The sequence below is a fragment of the Manduca sexta genome, chromosome 16, assembly GCF_014839805.1.
Source record: "Manduca sexta isolate Smith_Timp_Sample1 chromosome 16, JHU_Msex_v1.0, whole genome shotgun sequence".
NCBI lineage: Eukaryota > Metazoa > Arthropoda > Insecta > Lepidoptera > Sphingidae > Manduca > Manduca sexta.
This window is the reverse complement of record NC_051130.1, coordinates 7,378,208-7,399,281: the sequence shown is the minus strand read 5'-3', so window position 1 is coordinate 7,399,281 and position 21,074 is coordinate 7,378,208. Positions and strand designations below refer to the sequence as shown.

The 21,074-nt window shown below is 33.5% G+C and overlaps 3 protein-coding genes and 1 long non-coding RNA gene across 9 annotated transcripts; 1 reads left to right on the top strand and 3 right to left on the bottom strand.

The window, feature by feature from the left end:
* Positions 1-1,641: 1,641 nt before the first annotated feature.
* On the bottom strand, positions 1,642-2,799 carry LOC115446263. Its single transcript, XR_003938891.2, has 2 exons — positions 2,693-2,799; positions 1,642-1,936 (listed from the first exon to the last, which is right to left on the bottom strand). It is a non-coding gene; the product is annotated as an uncharacterized LOC115446263 (long non-coding RNA).
* A 5,903-nt stretch (positions 2,800-8,702) lies between these two features.
* LOC115446264 (holotricin-3-like) lies at positions 8,703-9,742 on the bottom strand. The gene is made up of 2 exons (XM_030172864.1): positions 9,643-9,742; positions 8,703-9,136 (listed from the first exon to the last, which is right to left on the bottom strand). The coding sequence occupies exons 1-2, from the start codon at positions 9,649-9,651 to the stop codon at positions 8,813-8,815; spliced, it is 333 nt and encodes a 110-aa protein (XP_030028724.1). The 5' UTR covers positions 9,652-9,742; the 3' UTR covers positions 8,703-8,812.
* A 4,644-nt stretch (positions 9,743-14,386) lies between these two features.
* Positions 14,387-16,192, bottom strand: LOC115446262. 3 transcript variants are annotated; one of them, XM_030172858.1, is made up of 2 exons: positions 16,121-16,192; positions 14,387-15,856 (listed from the first exon to the last, which is right to left on the bottom strand). In XM_030172858.1, exons 1-2 carry the CDS (start codon positions 16,136-16,138, stop codon positions 15,065-15,067), a joined length of 810 nt encoding a protein of 269 aa, XP_030028718.1. In that variant the 5' UTR covers positions 16,139-16,192; the 3' UTR covers positions 14,387-15,064. The 3 variants fall into 3 exon arrangements, with proteins under 3 accessions (XP_030028718.1, XP_030028721.1, XP_030028720.1); XM_030172861.1 differs by having other exon boundaries at positions 14,387-15,488; positions 16,121-16,156; XM_030172860.1 differs by having other exon boundaries at positions 14,387-15,836; positions 16,121-16,154.
* Positions 16,193-16,916: 724 nt separating this feature from the next.
* On the top strand, positions 16,917-20,718 carry LOC115446280. 4 transcript variants are annotated; one of them, XR_003938896.2, is made up of 3 exons: positions 16,917-17,165; positions 17,649-19,485; positions 20,164-20,244. XR_003938896.2 is itself a non-coding variant. In XM_030172881.1 (2 exons), the coding sequence occupies exons 1-2, from the start codon at positions 19,875-19,877 to the stop codon at positions 20,657-20,659; spliced, it is 438 nt and encodes a 145-aa protein (XP_030028741.1). In that variant the 5' UTR covers positions 19,496-19,874; the 3' UTR covers positions 20,660-20,718. The 4 variants fall into 4 exon arrangements, 2 of the variants coding, with proteins under 2 accessions (XP_030028741.1, XP_030028740.1); XR_003938895.2 differs by having other exon boundaries at positions 20,129-20,206; XM_030172881.1 differs by lacking the exons at positions 16,917-17,165; positions 17,649-19,485 and adding an exon at positions 19,496-19,893 and having other exon boundaries at positions 20,241-20,718.
* The last annotated feature ends 356 nt before the right edge of the window (positions 20,719-21,074 follow it).

The window sequence follows — 21,074 nt, the reverse complement described above, 5'->3', positions numbered from 1 at the left end:
TTCCATTTTTTTATGAAGAATGTGTGCAACCGTTCATTTAAAAAAGCAAATCGGTTAGATAGAACGGCCGAACGGGCTCGTAATCATATTTTTTTAAATATCTTTTGTACAAAAGTAAAGTACATAAATGAGGAAACTAATGAAGAGTGCAGTGCAATACCTACCACGCTGCGTTTTGTAAATTTATGTTTTGCCCGGAATTGATATTATGTTGGTGTTGCTAGTTCGTTTTATCTAAAGTTTTGTTATTCAATTGTTAAAAAAGTGCAAATCATAGAGTTAAGTATTTAAAATCTATGGTCCTAATCATTTCATGTAAAGTTTTCAAATTCATATCACTTTCAGTGATAGGTATGTACAGTTATCAGCCTTCGTGTAAATGTCTTTAACCCTAGAAGATGTCACTACCCCTTAATCTAGAAACCCTACATCAAATGTATAGGGTAATTCTGGTATTGATGTTTCACTTTTGAAATCCAGCTACCATTTGAAGACGATAAATATTATTAAAAAGAATTGAATGATTATATATTGATAGAGCTGTCTTTCAATAGAAAACCGGTAAATAAAAAATGCATATTCCTAGTGTATGAAAATAAGCAAAACATATGTTTGTTTTATACTTTACATTACGGTTGGCGTGAATAGATATCTACAGTAAAATAAAGTTGACCCGTGTGCTTTTTGAGGATAGAAGCCGTTTCAATAGAAAAACATATTTATATGATGTGGTTATATTGAAAACGTAACAATTCAACATTAAAATATAGTTTCATGTTATCAATATTTTCTTTTGTTTAAGAACTTATTTTCCTTATTCGGAATAAATTTCGGAGAACTCATTTTAATTTTAAGTTCATGAACCTAAATCTATTTAATTAGTTTTCTTATTAATATTTTTTTTAACGTTTGAGGCGCCAGGCCAAAGCTATAAGGGTGCAAAAATTCAAAATACGAAGAATCCCTACGAATATAGCGTGAGTAAGCTTTAGAGTGAGTGGAATAGGTTTCGTCTTGTTAGGCACTGAGTACAATCCTTTGCACCTAGTGGATTACCACCACAAAAAACAATATTGGGAGCATATAATCAGAAGAGGCTTGTGCTTCTCGTAAATTAGTCGCATAATAAATAAAAACGTCACAAAAAAGCCAAATTCGCAATTTTGTTTGCTTAGACGACATAATTATTCGTGTCATTTTAGTTTTAAAACCAAACTACTAAAGCGATTTTGCAAAAAAAGGTATATTCTTTTGAATATTTTTTTTTGCCAATCGGTTCAATCAAAAATTACCGACTGATGTAACAAACATTATGAAAGAATACACGTCGAATTGATAGCCTCCTCCTTTTTTGAAGTCGGGTAATTTTCGTTGCTTGTTAACACAATTGCTGTTTATAGAACATTTCTTCGATTGTTACGTTTAACACTTCACAGCACAGGGGAAAGCATCAAGTATGTACACCATAACGTTGGTTGTATCGTCGAGGTAGATAATGTATTATGTAGTACATCCAATGGGATTTGTTGTTAAATAATTAACTCACAATAAACCATACGAGTCGTGGTTTGAGTAAGGCTCTACAACCATTGTCAGTTAGTAGACAATAATAAGTGTAATATGAGAAAACAAAATGACACATTTATTAACACAAAATATTTATTTTAATAATTTACAGTACAATATAACATTAGGTATATAATTAGTTAGCAATAAGGCGCGGTATTAGCTTCATCTAGCCACGGTAGCCTCCGTGGTGGTGACCGCCTCCGTGGTGGTGACCACCGCCCCCGTGGTGGTGACCACCGCCGCCGTGGTGGTGACCACCACCGTGACCCCACCTCGACTCTTGTCCTTCTAGGGTCTCTGCCGCGGGAACAGCGGTAGCCATGGCGTATCCCAGCAAGGCGCACAACACCAACATAAACAAACCGAACTGAAAAGGAAAATACAAAGATATGTTATATCAATATGTTTTGTTTCAATTTTGATCAAACAATTCCGATTCAATAATATTTGCCGTATTTTTGTCTTGGGTAATGTAGAGGTGTTACCGCAACCACTATCAAACTTATTATTTCTACTGATTCATTTTAGTGCTTACCGTCACATTATAAAACTTGATCTACAGAACCAAAATTATTATTATTGTGATTTAAATCGTAACCTTATTTAATGAGGATTAACGGTTCCATTAGGTGCTACGAACATGTTTTGAAAAGCTGTGACTACATACTTTTCGAATTATTTACATTGTGCCACCTCTACATGGACGGTATAATAGTGGTTTAGGTAATTGCAGTAGAAGTCATCATTCGAAACAACACGCATCAATGTAGCAACACCAGTCTAAGACGCACATAGTGTTATGGACTCTGTTTAGCGCGACTGAATCGAGTCCATAACACTATGTAGGTTTTTCTTTATTTCTTGAAAATCGAAATAATATGTTTGGTGATTATTTCGATTTCCAAGAAAATAAAAGAGGATATAAATAGCGGCATCTTCAATTTTATAGTCAAATTGGTAAATACCCTATAATAGTACTACAGTTCGGAAACCCCAAACAATAAACCATAAACCCCTCTTAATCTTGTGAACCGAATTTTTTCAAACAATAAAGTTATTCAAAGAAGACAGGCAAGATGAAAATATTTTGTAATAAAATAAAGTAAAACTGTGGTATACTCACGATCTTCATAATGCAGGCTCAGTGGATAACTGTGCTCAGAATTTCCCGCTACGAGTATATAAACTGTTTGACATATGTGGAGGTCGCGAACTTCTACTACGTCGATCGATTATACCTGTTTAGTAAATTAGTAACGTAGTGACTAACAATAATAGTTTTTTTTGCAGTATTATTATGATTCAATTTCAGTTACTTCCTTAATTTTAGCTTCGGAAATCGCTTTATACGCAGCATTTTTTGGCGTTTAAAGTCATCGCTCCATCTTTCTGCCTGTCTGACTGCAAAAAACTCAAAAACTACCAACAGACCGAACAGACAGAACCGGTATGGAGATAATTTGAGTCCCTGGGAAGGCCATAGGATACTTTCTATCCTGGAAAAATCTTTCACGCGGGTGAAGCCGCGAGCAAAAGCTAGTCTTAAGTAAATGCCATAAAGTTAGCAAGTTTGGGACATTTTCATTTAAAAATCTTCCCTTTAGAGCTGAGATGAGGATGAGATGAGGATTATAGCCTTATAAGTCAGGCTTAAGTACGTCGTCCATATTCCAGTAGGTATGTAGAATGAAGCTGTGGAATCGAAGGTTGATTCTCAACACGCATTTGGGAAGGAAGAAAGAATTTAAGTTTGAAGACGCCAGGTAGGCTCATAAAATAAGGGAACGTATTCGTATTGGATAGACACTGAAGTACCTACTTTAGTTTGATTTTAGACTTTGAGTGGAATGGTAAAGTTTACCGCATCTGTTTTGCCAGTGCTGGTGAGTTATTCTCTTTTTGTTGCAATTGAATAAGATGTGTATGCTGTTCATGTAATGATAGGCGAGCCTATCGCAATATTGGGCACAAATTCCCGACTCCGGGCTGATACTAGGAGAAAAACTCCTCATTTTGCCCAAGAGCCGTACCGTAATAAAACTACGCCACCGGAGCAGTCGACATATTTTTGAAATAACAAGTATTTTTTAGGTATTGTACTACATATAGTATTTGGTGGTATTCCTTGTGCTAAAGAGTATTTAATTTAAGGCGAGTTAGACAAAGACAAGTTCTTTGCAAATCTGTACGATTTTATTTCGAACCAGTAAAGTATTATGTATTATTTAAGATATTATTATAATACTAGCTGACCCGACAAACGTTGTCCCGTCTTAAATATGAATTTGCAGCGCGCATTCTGTCAATCGCTGACAGTTATTTCAAACAATTGACAGTTATATAAAATTAATATTTTCGTTAAGTTCAAACACAACAAAAAAAAATAGTGAAATCGGTCCAGCCGTTCACGCGTGATGGCGTAACCAAGAGAAATAGGGATTCATTTTTATATAAGTATATAGAATATGATATAGGTAATACTATGATCGTATAACAATTAATAGAGTGAGAGAGTTACTATAATTATGCAGCTGCTCTGTACATTATGTTGGTCATTAAACTTTTTCCTTCTAAATGCTTTAACAACTTATAGAGTATATCCACTTATTTATCATAAACATTTATTGAGTTAAAGATTTCTTATGTTTACGCGAATGTTAGACATTAAAATAAAACTGTTTTGCGGATTTTATCGCGATTTATTTATATAGGGTTATTTATTGTCCAGGCAAAATAATTATCTAAACATAAGAAAATTTGCTTAGTGGCTTTAATTTTATACAGGATGTTATAAAAATATAGTAATTTAATGTACGTACATTATAAATTACAATATCTATTACACATTTTAGTGTCCATGGTATCGCCGGAAATGAGTGTCAAACGTCGAAATAAAGGTCGAAAGGCGGAAAACAAATTAATTTTCATTTTAATAAGTAATTTGAATTTGATTCCGTTGTAGTTAATAATATGAAAATATACAATTACTTCATTGTATTGTCAAAATTACTTTTAAACCACAGTTAGCACAATACGAGTTCACTTTTCCGATATCTTGCTATTGCGCAGGCGCACAAAGCATTATTGCGTAAAAGTAATACAATATTATGTACTCTCATGGTCTCGGCTCCCTAGACTGAACATATCAAGTTTCATATATTAAATGATATGATGTCATATTCGTCTTGTCTATGAAGAATTTTTAGGTACCTAGGTATTCTCACGATATTTCGCTTCACCGTTAATGAGAGTGATTATAACAAAGTAAATAAAGTTAGCTTCGAAAAGATAGAGATGTGAGGTTTTTGTACCGGCGATTTATGTTTCGCGAATATATTTTATTGTTAAAAAGGCTATCGCCGCCTACAGAGAGATTTTTCTACCAATGTTCTATTGTTTGAAACTTTTAATGGTGACATTATGATGCAGAACCTATGTTTACCTTACGAATACAAACCTGTTCAGCGTAACATAGTGCTGTGAGTGTTCTTTTAAAAAGATCACACAAACAATGTGTTTTCTCCTTCATAGAGGCAATAAGAAAAGTGTTATTGGACATATTTTTAGTCATAGTCAAGTCCTCTCATTAGAAGTTTTAATTAATTTATGTAACTTATTAATCTTAAAGCTAGATTGTTGTCAAAATGATATATATACCTATTGTATACAGTCGGTACATCATCCAACAAAAAAGAAATCTTACGAAATTTTTTATTAGTCCCTATATGTTAATCTAGATCTGGATAAAATTGTTTATTAAAATTCTTCGATATTTATACAGCGTTTAGTTATAATAAAAATCCGAATATCTTCACAATTTTTGCATTCATACTATCAGTATGAAGCAGTTAGCTTTACACGAATCAGAAAAACAGATTAATCTAGCACTTAAAATTGTATACATCATTAAAAACAAAATATAAACCAAAACATTAATGTTTTTGAAATGAATTATTAAGGTTTTGTATTTAATTGTATGTTAAAATTCTATTTAGTGTATAAATGGTAATATCATTCATGTCTAAAGTGATTTGGGTGCGTTGAAGAATTTTTCCACAATAAAAAACACAATACGTCTTCTGGTCCTTTAGTTCGTCTGCAAAAAATGTACTGATGTGCGCAATTTGACGAATAGGTATTTTTTACAAGGTTGGAGTTTTATTACTGGGCTGACTGTACCCGAGACTATATAAGTCTCAGACGGGTGCAGCATATCCAGTGATCTGCTAAACATCATGAAAATTGTAAGTACATTACATTATATCTTTAGAAAGAAATCAAACTTTATTTGATTTTACAATAGAAGTGGTAATTTAACAGCTCTTAAAACAGTCAGTGTTTAGGGATGTGTTGTGACTCAAGATTTAATATTTTCGGGATAATTTTGACATTGCGTTAATAATTGCGGCTTTACCTCGCCTAACATTGTGTTAAAAATCATCCATGAATAATGAATATTTTTACCAAAAATCTCAGTTTATTTTATTTTATAGTTCAGTGCAAATATTGCGTGGCCTTGAGTATTTTTCTGACTGAAAGTTTGATGTTGCCGTTGCGATGGAATTTCTTAGTGATAGTAGTGGCTAGGGTATGTAAAATTAAAATATCTTTTAATTGATATTTATTTCGTTGGAAACTTCCACTTTTTTATTTGACATCTACGGTGAGTTAGTTACTGTAAACTGTCATTTTCAAGAAGATAAGAATGTGGTACATATCATTTAGTAACGCAATGTCAAAATTACCGTGTATATTGTATCAAGTTTTCTTTATCTTGCTTGTAATATTCATATTAGTTTGATTACCCACGTCGTGTTTTCTGCAAAACCTAGGTTCTAGATTCATGCGGTTTAAAATAATAGCGTAATTATAATGAATATGGCACTTAATTTTTTTATTCCTTGTATCTCTTCCAAAAGTACACAAAAAATAATTTGCAACTTATCTCTATTAGATAGACAATTTAATAAGGATCATTTTGGTAGATTTTTTTTTGCTAAAGAGACCTAAAATTGATTTTTTAAAGTAATGATTAATCTGCATATTTGGAAACACTGTTTTTTCCAAAACGATAATGATGTAACTAATATTATGGGTATCCATAATATTAATTGAATGTATTATAAACAGTGACTAAAAACGAAACACCTATTTTCAACCCTTAAGTTTGAAAGTAATCATCGATAAATGTATTTAATTTATTATATTCACATGTTTGAGCCTTTATATACCGACATTACAGGCTGAAAGTATAGCTCCCTATCATATCAGGGGACATCAGTGTAAACGTATTTGTGTGTGTCTATTGGATTACTAATATCGCAAATTACATGCAAATTTTCTAAATTGCCATGATAACACGACCATGAAAATTGGTTGAATTTATTTTTAATAGTGTTATATGTAAATTTCAGTTCGGTTTGTTTATGTTAATGCTGTGCGCCGTATTGGGGTACACGGCGGCTTCCCCCGTCGACAAGCCGGCGGTTCCTGCAGGCGAGACCCTGGAACCGCAGGAGTCCAAGTGGCACCGTCGCGGCGGCGGTTCCTATGGTCGCGGCCACTACGGCAAACGTTGGGGCTAAAATTACTATACATTCTCTATATACTTCATGTTCTTCTAGTATTTGTTATTCACCGTTTATTCATATGTTATAATAAAAGAGATTTCTAATGGCAGACGATGATGTTTATTTCTTTTATATTAAGGCATCGCGCAGACTCTGTTTAGTTGTTGCCAAGAAATACTACACTAATGTGAAAGTTACAGTTGTTGAAGGACGTCTCTGTGAGACTAACATCAATATTCACAAACAATACTATGAGGACGACTAATTTATAGTTTTATTTGTTTTTTTCCAGCTTTGTTTATCGGAGTGTAAATTGTAGTAAAGTTTTCTTATGTTTACGCGAATATTAGACATTAAAATTAAACTATTTATCGGATTCGCCTCGATTCGATTCGATATCGCCTCGATGGTCACGGGGAGGAGGAAGACCACGAAGGGTGCAAAGTCTTCGGAACGTCGGGAGAAATTAAAATATAAAAACCGCGATAAAATCCCCAAATTGTTTAATTTTAATCATGTAAAGTTGTCTTTTTTGTGACATGACATACGTTTGTTAGTCTAACAAGAGTAGGCTTAAACACAACGGACTTTGGGGTTAGCGTTTTAGGAGTTGCAACCCTTTGAAATTAAGTAACCATGCTGAGGGGAACCCACTAACAGGTTAGGAACTTCTCGTCAGGACGACCACTGGGAGGGGATAACACCGACTGAGTATCGTGCTGATCTCACAATGAAGTGGGACAAGTTTGAAAAAGAAGTATAAACATTTTGCTGTATTAGAGAAAAATAAAAGGTACAAACCTACCGTGTCTGGATCTAGTCTGACACGTTTTTTCACTTCACATAATGTCGCACTCGTTTAGAACGTAAATAAGACCTGTTTTGAAGCGAAATGTTTACAAAACTTTAAGTTTTTCTTAATGTCGGAATGCGGAATTTTAAAGAAGCGTACGTTTATCAACAAATCATCTTATGAGCTGTTTTTATTCCAGTTTATAGCCAGCATTAACGGGCTGTCTCAGCCGGTTGCGAGTCACCAAAAACATGTTAAATGGTACTTATACTCAGTATTTATGTACACATAATATCATGCCTCTATCTCATAGGGTAGGCTGAGATTATGTGATACCAACTTTTCTCATTCTGGTACACATCTATCACTTCTTCTAATTTTATCGATCTCCTTATGTGGTTATTAATTTCATACTATTAACTATTTCGAATTATTTGCTTAATATGCTGGCGTTGATAGCATGCTATTTGAAAAAATTGACTTGAAGATTTTTGCAATTTAAACAATTCCTTAATATTTTTATTTTCTACTATGCAAATTAAAACTATATCGACGATATTAAGGAAGTGATATTGGATATATCTACTCGACATCGGCCCGGAGTGTAAAATTTGTGTCCGATATGGCGATAGGCTAGCCCCTTATCATATCATGGGACGGAATACACATAGCAGAAAGTAGGTGCAACAATTGTGCCTCTACCTATGCCTTCGGGGATAAAAGGCGTGAGTGTGTGTGAAATTAGTATTATAACAATAAAGAACTTCCAAGAGAATGAAACAAAAGTATATAGGTATGTTTTTTACAAAACGTTAATTGTAATGAATGACATCACAGATTGTAATACCGATGTTAGCTGCCAAATAACAATTATCTAACTTCACCAGCCGTGGCCGCTACCGTATCCGACTCCGAATCCGTATCCGCCACCGAATCCGTATCCGCCACCGATTCCGCCACCATAGCCGTGATTGTATCCGCCGTGGTGTCCACCGTGGTGATCGCCGTGGTAACCGTGGTGACCTTTGTAGTGATCATAGTGGCCGTGGTGATCATGGTGGTCGTAGTGACCATGGTGGCCGTGGTCGTGTCCGTATCCACCCCAGTGTGATTCGGCAGTTTGTAGAGTTTCTACGCTCGGTCCAGTTGGTAGTGCTGTGGCGTACGCCACGCACACGCACATCATAAGGCCGAATGAGATTAGCTAAAAATAAAAAAATAAACGTTTTAAATTAAATTGCTGGCAAACTTCGTGTGCGTTATAATAACCTGAAAGACGAGAACGTGAGAAGATATTTTTGTTTATGTAAAATTATTCCTATGCAGATTTACTAAAAAAAATATGAACAATTCGCGAACATAATATGCAAATTCTTTATAAATAATAATAATAATTTATGAGTCCATTTAATGACAAAATATAGGAAAAAATAAATATTTTGAATAATAACACAAATATTTATTCTATAGCAGTAATTGTCGGGCTCTGCAAACGATTTTTTTTATAGCAAACCGTTATAAGGCGCTATTATTATTGCATTTTGCGTTGGTGATCAAGGCCAAAAAACCTTTTTTTCGTCCAAATCTTCACATTTTAATAAAAGTCATAATAATTCCCGTGGTATTGTGGCTCATGGGCGGTGCCTGTTCTCATATACTAGTTTTACTAGTTTTGTAACTTAAATATTCGAAATAATTTAACAAACTTACAGTCTTCATTGCGTGAGGTTCCGTAGTACAGTGAATATGAGAGATTGGGCAACTCCTTTTATACTGGTTTACTCGGGCATCCCTGACTTATCGTAGGTAAATAACCGCAAATATTCATATTATGCAGATATAGCTCTTGGTTTTTTTATTAACCATTAAAAAAACCAAAAGACTTACCACCAGTGACCGCTGCGTCGATTTATATGTATATTAAATCTTCTTTGTGATCTCTTATGTAATCTTTAATGAACATTTTCTTTTACGTTTGAGAATACTACATTTTTTATATTTTTCTGTACATTTAGATATTCGTAATTACATGAGTCTAAATTTCAAGCTCCATTCTTTGGAACATGGGGCTTATGTTTTATTGAACAGGTATGCTTACGTCTGGTTCCCCTATGCAAACAAATAACAACAAGACAAACAGGTACTAGACAATGGTACAAATAGTGCTAGCTGAGCTTGTATTTGAATATGGTGCGGTAATAGACGAGCCTCATCAACATTATCAGCCAAGGGTTCGTGTACATTTCCAGGCCTTTTTCCCTCCGTCCATCCGAAGAGTGTTCCTTCTCCTTCCACGTTACTTTCTTCACCAGACATCCCCTCCTAACTTTCTTTCAGGTCCTTGCAGTCTCTAAGCCGGGAGATTCCAGTATCCCATTCGCGGTTTCCTCCGGTGTTGACTGCGGAGTCCAATACAATAAAAAAAATCTTTATCGGCCACAAGTCCACTGCTGAACATAGGCCTCCCCTATAGATGTAAGGCCAAGTACGCTACTACTTGCCCAATGTGGTGACATGTTATTTATTGTTATTACGGGGTATGATTAATAAACAATAAGTAATTTGAATATTAATGTGATACGACAACATTATGTAACACATAACCTTAAAACTTTACTATATTATTAAGAACATCAAAACATAAATTCAAATTTAAATTTAGAAGTGTTTTTCTGTGTTCTGTATAAATTGCTATATTTTATTCCGGAACGGTATAGAGTAGGAATTCTTGGCGTGGTGCATATATTAACTACCTGCCATGAAGCACTACAGTACTATAAAAGTGACAATTATTCAGTAACTTTAGCTAGTTGGCAGCGTCTGCGCACGTCTTATTCCTAGAAACTAATTGGACTCGCGAGCTAAACTTAAATTAGTTTAATATAATGAGAATTTGAGATCGAATGGTCATCGTTTCTACTTCTGCACCCATTTGTTGTAATACTTGTGAGTGGTTATCTAACTAGTGCTGCTCGCGGCTTCGCCCGAGTGAAAAAGTTTTCGACACACTCTAAGTACTTTTCTGGAATAAAAAGTAGCTCACGTCCTTTCTTATGTATCAAGTTTATTGCGCATAAAATTTCTTAAAAATCAGTTCAGTATTTTTTTTTGTAAATTAGACACACAGGATGACAGACAGAGAGTTACTTTCGCATTAATAACAATACTAGCTTTTGCTCGCGGCTCCGTCCTCGTGATATAGTTTTTCCGGGATAAAAGTCCCGCTATATCTATTCACGCGATTAAGAGGAGCCGATGTCCTTCCTAGGGTCATTAACTATCCTCACACCAAATTTCATCGAAATCTGTTTTATAGTTTTTTTAGTTTATCGCATTCAAACAGACAGACAGACGGGGCAGGGGACTTTGTTTTATAATATTATGTATGTAAGGATTAGTATCGATATAACTGGCGGATTGCAGCATCAGCTTACTAGTTCTGTGAGTTATAGTAATAATTGTTTCTGATTGTTAATTGGTTCGACTAGGCCGACGGTGCTGTGTGTCTAATCAATTTTATTACATACGAATTCGTGTATTTTTAAATGACTGGGTTTTTTGCTTTGAAGAGGATTTGCATTAAATCAAATCACTCATTATTTATTTGTGTCTAAGCAAATTATACCAAAGATAACATAGTAATTACGGCTTTTTATTATTTATGGGTTAAAAAGTTAGCCCCGTTCTATTATTTTTTTTATACGTGCAAGACTAAGTGAGCCCACCGCACCTGATGGTAAGTGGGGTCCAATAAAATGTCAACTGACAAGACTTGATTACCTCTCGACAGCCGACACAATTATGCCGGTCTGCTGAATATATGGGACAAAAGTTTGATATTTTTAAATTCTATGCAGACGACGGCGTATTTTTAAGGAGCCGATGATGTGCTTTTGATACGCGACTTTTAAACTGTTAAATTGAGAATATGTTGGACCCAATCAAAGAATAACAAGATGCTCTAAATCCATCCAATGATTACTATAATCTGAAAAGTAGTTAGATGTCAAGTAGAGCTAATCCTATAATTCTACATGCAAGAGTATGGTATTGTCATGGATGTTATAGTCGTATCAAGCAATGTTTCTATAATAATATTTATATATTTATACTAAATATTATTTACTTTAAACTGAAACAATTAATTTCCATTTTCTTTGCGAGCCTGTTCTTACCTAAGGGGTATAAAAGTCAGTTCCATATAAGCAGTACTTAATGCACTCATATCTAATATGACATCAAATTATTATTAATGTGGAATTCGATAATACAAAATTTAATTAGTAAATCAGATAAGACATATTTAATGTAAAAATATGTATTAAATTCCTTTTTTTTAACTCAATTGCTTTCTTAAGATTTACACGATATCTTAGGTAATATAACTAAACGGAATCCGGGAGCAACAGAGTTTTTACTTACATTGGATTAATCCAAAGATGTCAATGAACCCTAAAATACAGTGGCGATTAATAAACTTCTGGTTGATAGGTATTAAAAGGTTATACTGATTTTAGAAAAATATTCACATTTTTTAATGTAATATACCTCTTATTATAACGATGTCGTAGTTGTTTAAGTTAGATGTGAAATTCATCCTGAGGCTTCAAAACTCCAGTCGGACAAAGTGATGTTGGATTTTTCAGCTCAGTATCAGTCCGAGGGTTAGAATTGGTGACCGAAATGGCCATAGGTTCGACATTTTTCACATTATAAGATAAGACGGAATGCATATACCGCAAATTGGATGCACTATTTGCGGCTGTGTTGATCTTATAGAGGAGCCGTTAGGGCATGTGTAAATAAAATATCTGAGTATAGTTAGGGTGTCTTGTTCCGTTTACGGGGAATCTGTCTTTTTGCAATTACAGGCGTTCTAATCGAAGGACAGCTTTGTAAGCGGTATTATAGGAAAAAATCTCCTATTTACCTTTACGTCTATCAAAGCTGCTCTTCTATTAGAACGTCCAAAAATTACTTACTATTAACAGGTTACTCATTTCTCTATTTATTTTCATAATATATTAAATTTTTATATCAGATTATAAATGTTGTTTCGACGGGTATTGCATAACTAAAAAGCAAGATATAAACAAAATGAATTTTACCTTTATACCGTCAATAGGACTACGTTTGAATGTTTGTTGTGGTTTCTAGATTATGAAGGTGAACTACGTCTTTATATGAATATAGTAAGTATCCCATGTGACTTTAATATTATTTTTAAAGTCCTGTGTGATTCAGGATCCTGAGAGTGAGTTGTTATAATTTCGGGTAAAACTATTCGGTTAAAACATTTGTTATTTTATATTAACAGGCTACCTGTAGTTTGTGTCTTCAATAAAGATGTTATCGCTGTTATTTTTATGTCTTATAAACGGGTTATTCCACTACAAACGAGATGCTTTGTTGCCGGATGAATGGTATATATTAAATAAGTCGACGTAATAAACAGTTTTATAAGATTTTGTGGGAAATATTAAGTCTGCCAATCTGCACTAGGACATTGTGGTGGATTAAGGCCTAATCCCTCAATAATAGAGGAAGCTCGTGCCACTGCTGGGTGGGACAGTATATAATATTATTATTATATAATTACGAGCTTATGAAAGTTATCGCTTCTTGTTGATTAGTGTTTTTCTTGATTTAAATTCTAATTACAATCGGAGGCCGTAGCTAAGATGCATTTTTTCAATCGTCAACGCTAATAGAAAAAGAAATGTATGGGTGTATATTTCTTGCTTTGCCGAATTTTGGCCATGGTGTCCAATCTCAACAGACATCAACCAGGCACGCTGGACATACATATAGTGCACAAGTGTGTGCCCAGTACCCAGGTGCACTCCCTGTTCCTTCACCGTCATAGACCAGTGAGACGGCAATCCGACATGACCGGAGAGAGATCAGGCGCTGGACCAATGGCTTTACGTGCTTTTCAAGGCACAGGGGTGTCACACCGTTAACTTCGTAATTTCGAGTTGTGACTAAGTAATTTTAAGATAGAAAAACCCAGTCACAACGGTTTTAGCCTAAACCGGTAACAAACTCGGGACCTCAGAGCGACAGTCGTATTCGTACGGTCTACCCATTACAACTACGCCACCAAGACAGTCATGGAAATATTATATCCTAGCGATAAATCTGTCGCTAGGGTATATCATGCCCATACATAACATTAACGTTAACGATTGTAAAGGTTTTTTGGCTTCGGCCACAAGTCCAGATAATGGTTATATTCACTGTTACAAGAATTGGAACTTTGGGCACTTAAATCGTTACATGGTTTTTGAGAACTACTAAATTCATTATTGAATAATTTGATTGCATTTTAATATCATATAAAAGTAAATTCTAGAAGCTAAGCTATTTTGATACACTAAAATTAATATGCGTCAGAAGAGTGATATAAATTTAAAATCATGACTTCATCAAATGACTTTTAAACAAGTAATCAAAAAGTTCATAATAATCCGCCACGACTTTTTTTTTCTTAATTGCATCCTCTCGTATATTTCCAAACCACAAAAAGTTGTTTCCATACATTTTCGTATAAGCCCATGATTTATTGTAATTAGATAAAAACTAAAAGCGAATGATAACGATACCCGTACATCTATTTTGAGAAGTTCTTTCATACCACTTTTACTTCTATAACTACTACTTCTGTTACTAGTGTTTGATGAGACAAGAATAAATAATGATGATGCTATAGTAATACAAAGATTCTGATACGTAATGAAAGGTATATTTAAAGTCGTATCACCATTGTGTAGGTGTTTGTGCATTGTTGATAAATCTGGTGAATTCTCTTCTATTTTTATCGCCATCTATTAATGACAAAATGCAATAAAATTGTTATTGCTAACGTCCATTTTTGCTTGCTTGCCACTAACTCATACTAAGAACCAAGTGTTTCTATAATACATTATTGTATTATTGATTTATTTGTTAGGTACACTTACAAACTACAAAGTAAAAATTAAACAAATGTACGATCTACTTTGATTAAAATTAAAAGTTAATTAACTCTGAAGCACTATTACAACTATACACAACAACTCAGTTAATTAAAACGGTGACAGCACTTATTTGAACTAATAAAATCTTAAACGGCTTTAAATACTAAAGGTGACTAATCATAACATACTATGCGATCACCCTTTTCCACGCACTTCGACATTGGTTTCTTCTTGGTTGATATAATTTCTATAGCTGCGCTTTCCGTTGTTTGTGGACTTGTTTTAGGTGGCGTGCTTGTAATATTAAACTTGTATATCTTAGTAGTAATTTTTTTAAGTGTCGTGCTGAAAAATGGCGTGTTTTTTGTGTTTGGTGTATTAGGAGTCATTTTCTTCGTCGTTAGTGTGTCAAGTATTGGTTTTTCTGTCTCTTTGGTTTTTGAATCATTTAATACCACCAATTTCGTAGTAGGCTTCGTGTTTTCAATAACCTTTTCTTTTTCTGTTAATTCTAAATATTTAATTGCATTTGTAGCCTTCCTTCTCGGAGTTTGTTCTGTATGATATTCTTCTTCATTGTCGTGCGCAGGTGGCCGCCTAGGATTTACAAAAGGGCCAACTAGATATCCACACTCTATCCTATTTCCGCGCATTTGGCATCCATTACCCAAATCTATGACGTCTTTATTGTCGTTAAAGTTACCTAAGTTTTTATTGTAACCACAAAGTATTCTATCGTTGACGTATTTACATTTTGTTGCATCGTAATCGTAGCCAGCGCAATCTTTTTTTGATATTTCTTGGGAATTATCAATTGCTCTTAAAATATGAAAGTTTTGGCGTGGTACAATAATGTCGTCATTTTCAAGATAATTACTTTCTGAACTTATAGAATTAGTGAGCAGGCGCTCTAACTTCGGAGCACATACGCTGATTATAAACATTCTAGAAATTATGAAGCATGTCTGTAATTATAATACAGACAAATTAATAATTTTAAAGCAAAGTTAATGTGGGCAACGTTTACTTTTGACGTTAAGTAACTGACTTTTGTTAGTACCGGACGTTGTAATATTAATTTTTTCATCAAGCAACCATATTGTATATTTTATTAAGTAGATGGTGTTAGCTATTTGCATAATATAAAATATGTATATATTAATCCTAATTTCCCTAAGCGCATAGAATTTCATTAATGATATTATAATCATTGCAAAATAATTTCTTACCGATAGTGAAATTGACATTGTAGGCACATCGCAACCGTAAATCGTTTAGTCATGAAATGTGATGTATAAATTTTACGCTCATATGGTTAATATGAAAGTTAATTTTAAGTACAGTTCGCAATACACACTAGAATATTTTAAATATCAACCTGATTGTTATAATATTAGTGATTGTACTAGGCTTCTGGGTGTGATTTCTTCGGATAATTCATTAGGTGGTACTTAAGTTTCTCGTGTCATGATATTGTCTGGGTAGATACTACGTAGCACATGTCACCTCCACGCCACGTACACGTCAATTACATGTATTTGATTTATAAAGAATATTTTTTTTACCTTAACTTGAAAAAAAACAATTTCATGTTACGACCGTATCTTATATTTATAATATAGTTAGGGCCTATTGTTATGCTCAGCAGTGGGCAAGTATATAATACAGGGCTGATATTATTATTATTATTATTATTATAGGGCCTATTTCACAAGTTTCAAATAACTTTATATCTTACTTATCGTAGTATAGTACATAGTACTAATTTTCTTAACATATATTTGAGAGCATAGATCAGAGTGTAACTTTTGTACTTTGTCGGCTTATACATTTATGTGGCGAGTTGCATTTCCTCAGGAGTTGTGTACAGGCCCTTACTCTGTCTTTACTATTTATATTTTTTCCGTCTAGAATATCCTTTAATTATATGGTTAGATGTATGGTTACGATATTTGTTTTATGTGTTCGTTTGAGTATTTTCTCTTTATAAATAACTCTTTTTATAAAGGACACCTGATATAATTATTGACAGCCAAATTGACTGAAATCCTCAACTAAAATACGTGTTTTCTTTGAAGTTGACAGTTTAAAATCAATATGTAAAATGATAGAAAACACAACAATTACATTACCACCTATGATTGCCACAATCAAAGAGTTGAATTTAATGGAATAACCACATTAAATATGGTTCGCTGATTAAAATGTAATGAACTTAAAAAAACGCATTATAAAATTATTATCAAAATGTAATGTGCATTCGCCGTAAAAAAAGTAAGTGCCCATTCTTTTAACATATATTCGATATTTTATCGAATCCAGATACAGATTTTAAATATGTAGGAAAGAATTTAAGATAATATAATAATAAGTCAAAATGCATGTTTTGACCCAATTGTTGACTGTTAATTGCTGCCGGCAGCTCTTCGAGAGGGACTCTAATGAGCATGAAGTAAAGTCTAGTTTTATTAATTTATTAAAAACCACAGCCCTGAATACTAGAGTGATACAAACTAATAGACATGTCCTAAGGCTAATAACGGATTTATACGTAGTTTATAAAATTAAATAACAGGCAGTCAAAAATAAGAGTATTTTCAGGGAAGCGTGTGTGTGCGTGTATGTTTGTGTGTGTGAATTTTATTGTTATTTTTTTGTGACTGCTCCATAATACATGGGTTGTCTACATAATCGTGTTCACATTATTATGGTTTCGAGTGAAAGCGCATTATGATTATCTAAGTTGCTCTAATTCAGGATACCCGACCACTCAGACAAAAAGTACAAAGACTCAGACAACAAAGAAAACAAAGAGGCAAGGCTGCTGTGTACGATGTATACGAAAGATTTGTGGATTCTTTTGCAGAAGAATAAAAAGACGTATAAAGAAAAAAATAATTAATGTAGTAACTCCTGATTTTGATCAGTACGATATAACTGGAATAGACATTGACGTATTGAAAACTAAATATTCTCCAAATATTGATTCAATGTATATAGAAAACTTCAAGGAAACTGTTAAATCTACTTTAGGCCGCTTAGATGTGGATGACATAAAACAAAAGTTTGTAGATAATTTGGATCGGTTTTCTCTAAAGAAACTAGCGTCTGTTGTAACGCTTTTTAAGAATAAAAAGAAATTTTCAAAAATAAATATGTCTTTAAAGGATTTAGATTTGATCGACGGGCTGGAATTTGAAGATTTAAAAAAAAAGTTTTCTATCAAAGGATCCAAAGAAAAGCTTTTGGAAAAATTAATTCACGATTACAAAAAAGGGGATCTTTCCGCAGCAGGGTCAATGTCAAATAAATCTAAATATAATGAGTTAAAGAAGTTGGATAAGGAACAATTACATAAAATGTTGGAAACTTATGCGGAGAAGAGTAAAAATAATAGACTATCTATAGCAGAAGCTATTATTGGCAATTTGAAGACAAATACCTCTTTAAGTTCATTGAAAAGAGGGTTGTTTGATAAGGTTTTAGAAAGTTTTAAAAAAGGAGATTTATCAAAGTCAGCTACATCTAAAATATGCAAACTGGACGTAAAAAAACTCAGTAAAAAAGAAATAAGTATCATAATAAAGAAGTTTCAAGAGCAGGAGAAGAAAAAAAGAAGAGTTACATTTGCAAGACCCTCTAAGCTTGAAGAGTTTAAAAGTGCCGTTGGCAGTTACTTCGGAAAAGCATATTAGAATATTAACTGATGGATCATGGCTGTTGTCTGCTATATTTAGTTAAGCAAGTTAATATTGTAACGTTATTGAATATTAGGCACCGTTATCAAATAAAATGTTGCCCGTATCAATTAAAGATGCATATTTTTGTACCTTTTACAGCCAGCTTTGGTAACTACCAATTACAATAAGCTTACTAAACCTTTGTCTGCAGGTATAGCGTTTGATTATTCTTCGCACGTACCATCGAAACCCTCTTTTCGGATCTTCAAGAAAAAATCACAAGAGTATGAATATGGTGTAATCAATAATACTAATGTTACATCACGGAAAGAATTAAATAAAAGCGTTGTTAAATTAAGTAAATACAGCATAGATGCCAAGTCTCTGTCGAAAAGCGATATAGATTCTACGTCTCTGCCATATAGTGAAATAAGTTCGAAAACGAGCCTGAGTAAAAAAATGACGAATCTTTGGAAAGACGTATATAGTCGAGCGGCGGTTACAAGTAAAAAAAAATATTGCTCAGAAATTTAAATTTGAAGAAACAGATATTAAAAAATATGTATTTAAAGCAATGCTTGGGAATTCACCGAGCTCATCTGAAACCAGTAAAGCTGGTTATAGTGGTACGGAGCGATACAGTGATATGTCTAGGAATACATCTGGCAAAAGTTTTATAAGTAGTAAATTCAAACGAAAATTAAGACGTCAGCTATGGGAATGGGCAAAAAGTGTTATTAAAGCGCATAAAGAGTGGTCAGATCTTTTAGATGAAAATGATATAGAAATAGACAATGTAAACATAGACGAAGTTGATCTTAGCCTGATTAATGTGGAAGAGTTAGGTATTGAAAACAAAATATTAAAACGGACGATCATATGGTTGCTGAAATGATGAAATAAAATTGAAAAAAGTAAGTAATCTCTCGTACAGTAAATATAAGTTGGGAAGTTTAATACTACGCTTATACGTGTGCCCGTGATTTTTCCAAAGCCCTTCTACGGAGTAATCTATCCAACAAAATATTTAACGACGCCTTAACATTAAAAATGATTTTGTTTATACGTATTATAGTATAGCTCTATTTCCAGTTTCACTCCATATATAAGTAATGTACGGTGAAGATTATTTAAAAATAGGAAGCTGCAATATTAGCAAATAATCATTTTAGCAGGAAACGAAATGAGGATCAAAATTTTGCGACTTGCTTTAAATTTCCTTTTTTCTTTCCAAGTTATTTTTGTTAACCGTACATTCGATTATTTTTAATTAAAATGCATTTGTGTTGGCTTTGATAACGTGATGAGATACATCGAAATATGTACGGTTTGTGTTGATTTTTATTTTTAAACGGTTTTATGAATAAAATTATGTTCGTATTGTCCCTATCTTTAGCTTTTTGTTATTTAATAAAATTATCTTTAATTGCCCCATTAGAAAATCTTTCGATTTTAAATTAGTAGAAACATTTGCATAAATGTTTCCTTCTTGTGTCTACTACGTAATTCGAATAAGTAAGGTAGATGTGATAATTTAGTTTTTTTTTCGTTTATTAGATACTAATAATATCATTAAAATTGGCCACACCTAGACATTGTCAAGATATTGAAAATCAAATACAAAGTTCTCCGACTGTTCGACATGAGTATTTACAACAGAATGTTCCAGATCAAAATGTCCAGACACCGAGACCTCGTAACCGTTGTTGTCCGTACGATTTTGATAGTTCCTTGTGCCGAGTTGTTGATGACAGGGTACTTTGTGGATACAATTTGAATGTTGGCAAACCTATTAGCAAAAATAATCCAATTGAGTTGAACGGAGGGTGCAGGATACGCGGTGGAAGATTAGAATGTGGATACCAACAGCCGCCTTTTACCAATCTAAGGAGACCTCCTGCTTGGAATGATAAACTTAATGATAGTCAAGATAAGGATGTGAACGAACCTATGGAAGACAAAGGCGATGAAAGTGAAGAAGTGAGAGAAAAATTAAAATACCTCGTCAAATTAACAACGAAGAAACATCGAAGTGCCGTTACAAGATGTGTTGAGATTCGTGAGCGTATTGTGTGCACTCATATGTAATCGATTTAAATATTAATAGCGTAATTCGCGGTAATGAATAAAAAGTTTTCGAAGCCACAGTTAATAAGTATATTGACCTCACGTAAAGCCAACCATAAAGTCGAATTTATATTCACACTATCTATCTTGAGGGCATATTTCACATCTTTTGAGTAAATGCTACTCGTCTCATAAAAGTATAAGCCAACCAAATACAAAAGTCACTATCGAATCTATTCTCCTAAATAAAATATCAAAGAGAACATTAGCTGTTTAATACAATAAGTGTAGAATAAAATTTACATGATTATTGGGAAATAGGGGCCTATTAAATAACTTCATAAAAGTAATGAAATGTGCTAAAACCCAGATGTAAATAATTGTATTGTTGTCATTGGTCCTATGATATGAATATACAATTTTCAAATAATACTCA

What these genes read in the sequence shown, in the direction of transcription:
- LOC115446280 (XM_030172880.1), top strand. Translation starts at nt 19,875, where the DNA reads ATGAGATACATCGAAATATGTACG. An exon ending in GATACATCGAAATATGTACG is followed by an intron (nt 19,899 to 20,128) that starts GTTTGTGTTGAT and finishes TTCGTTTATTAG; the next exon opens with ATACTAATAATATCATTAAA.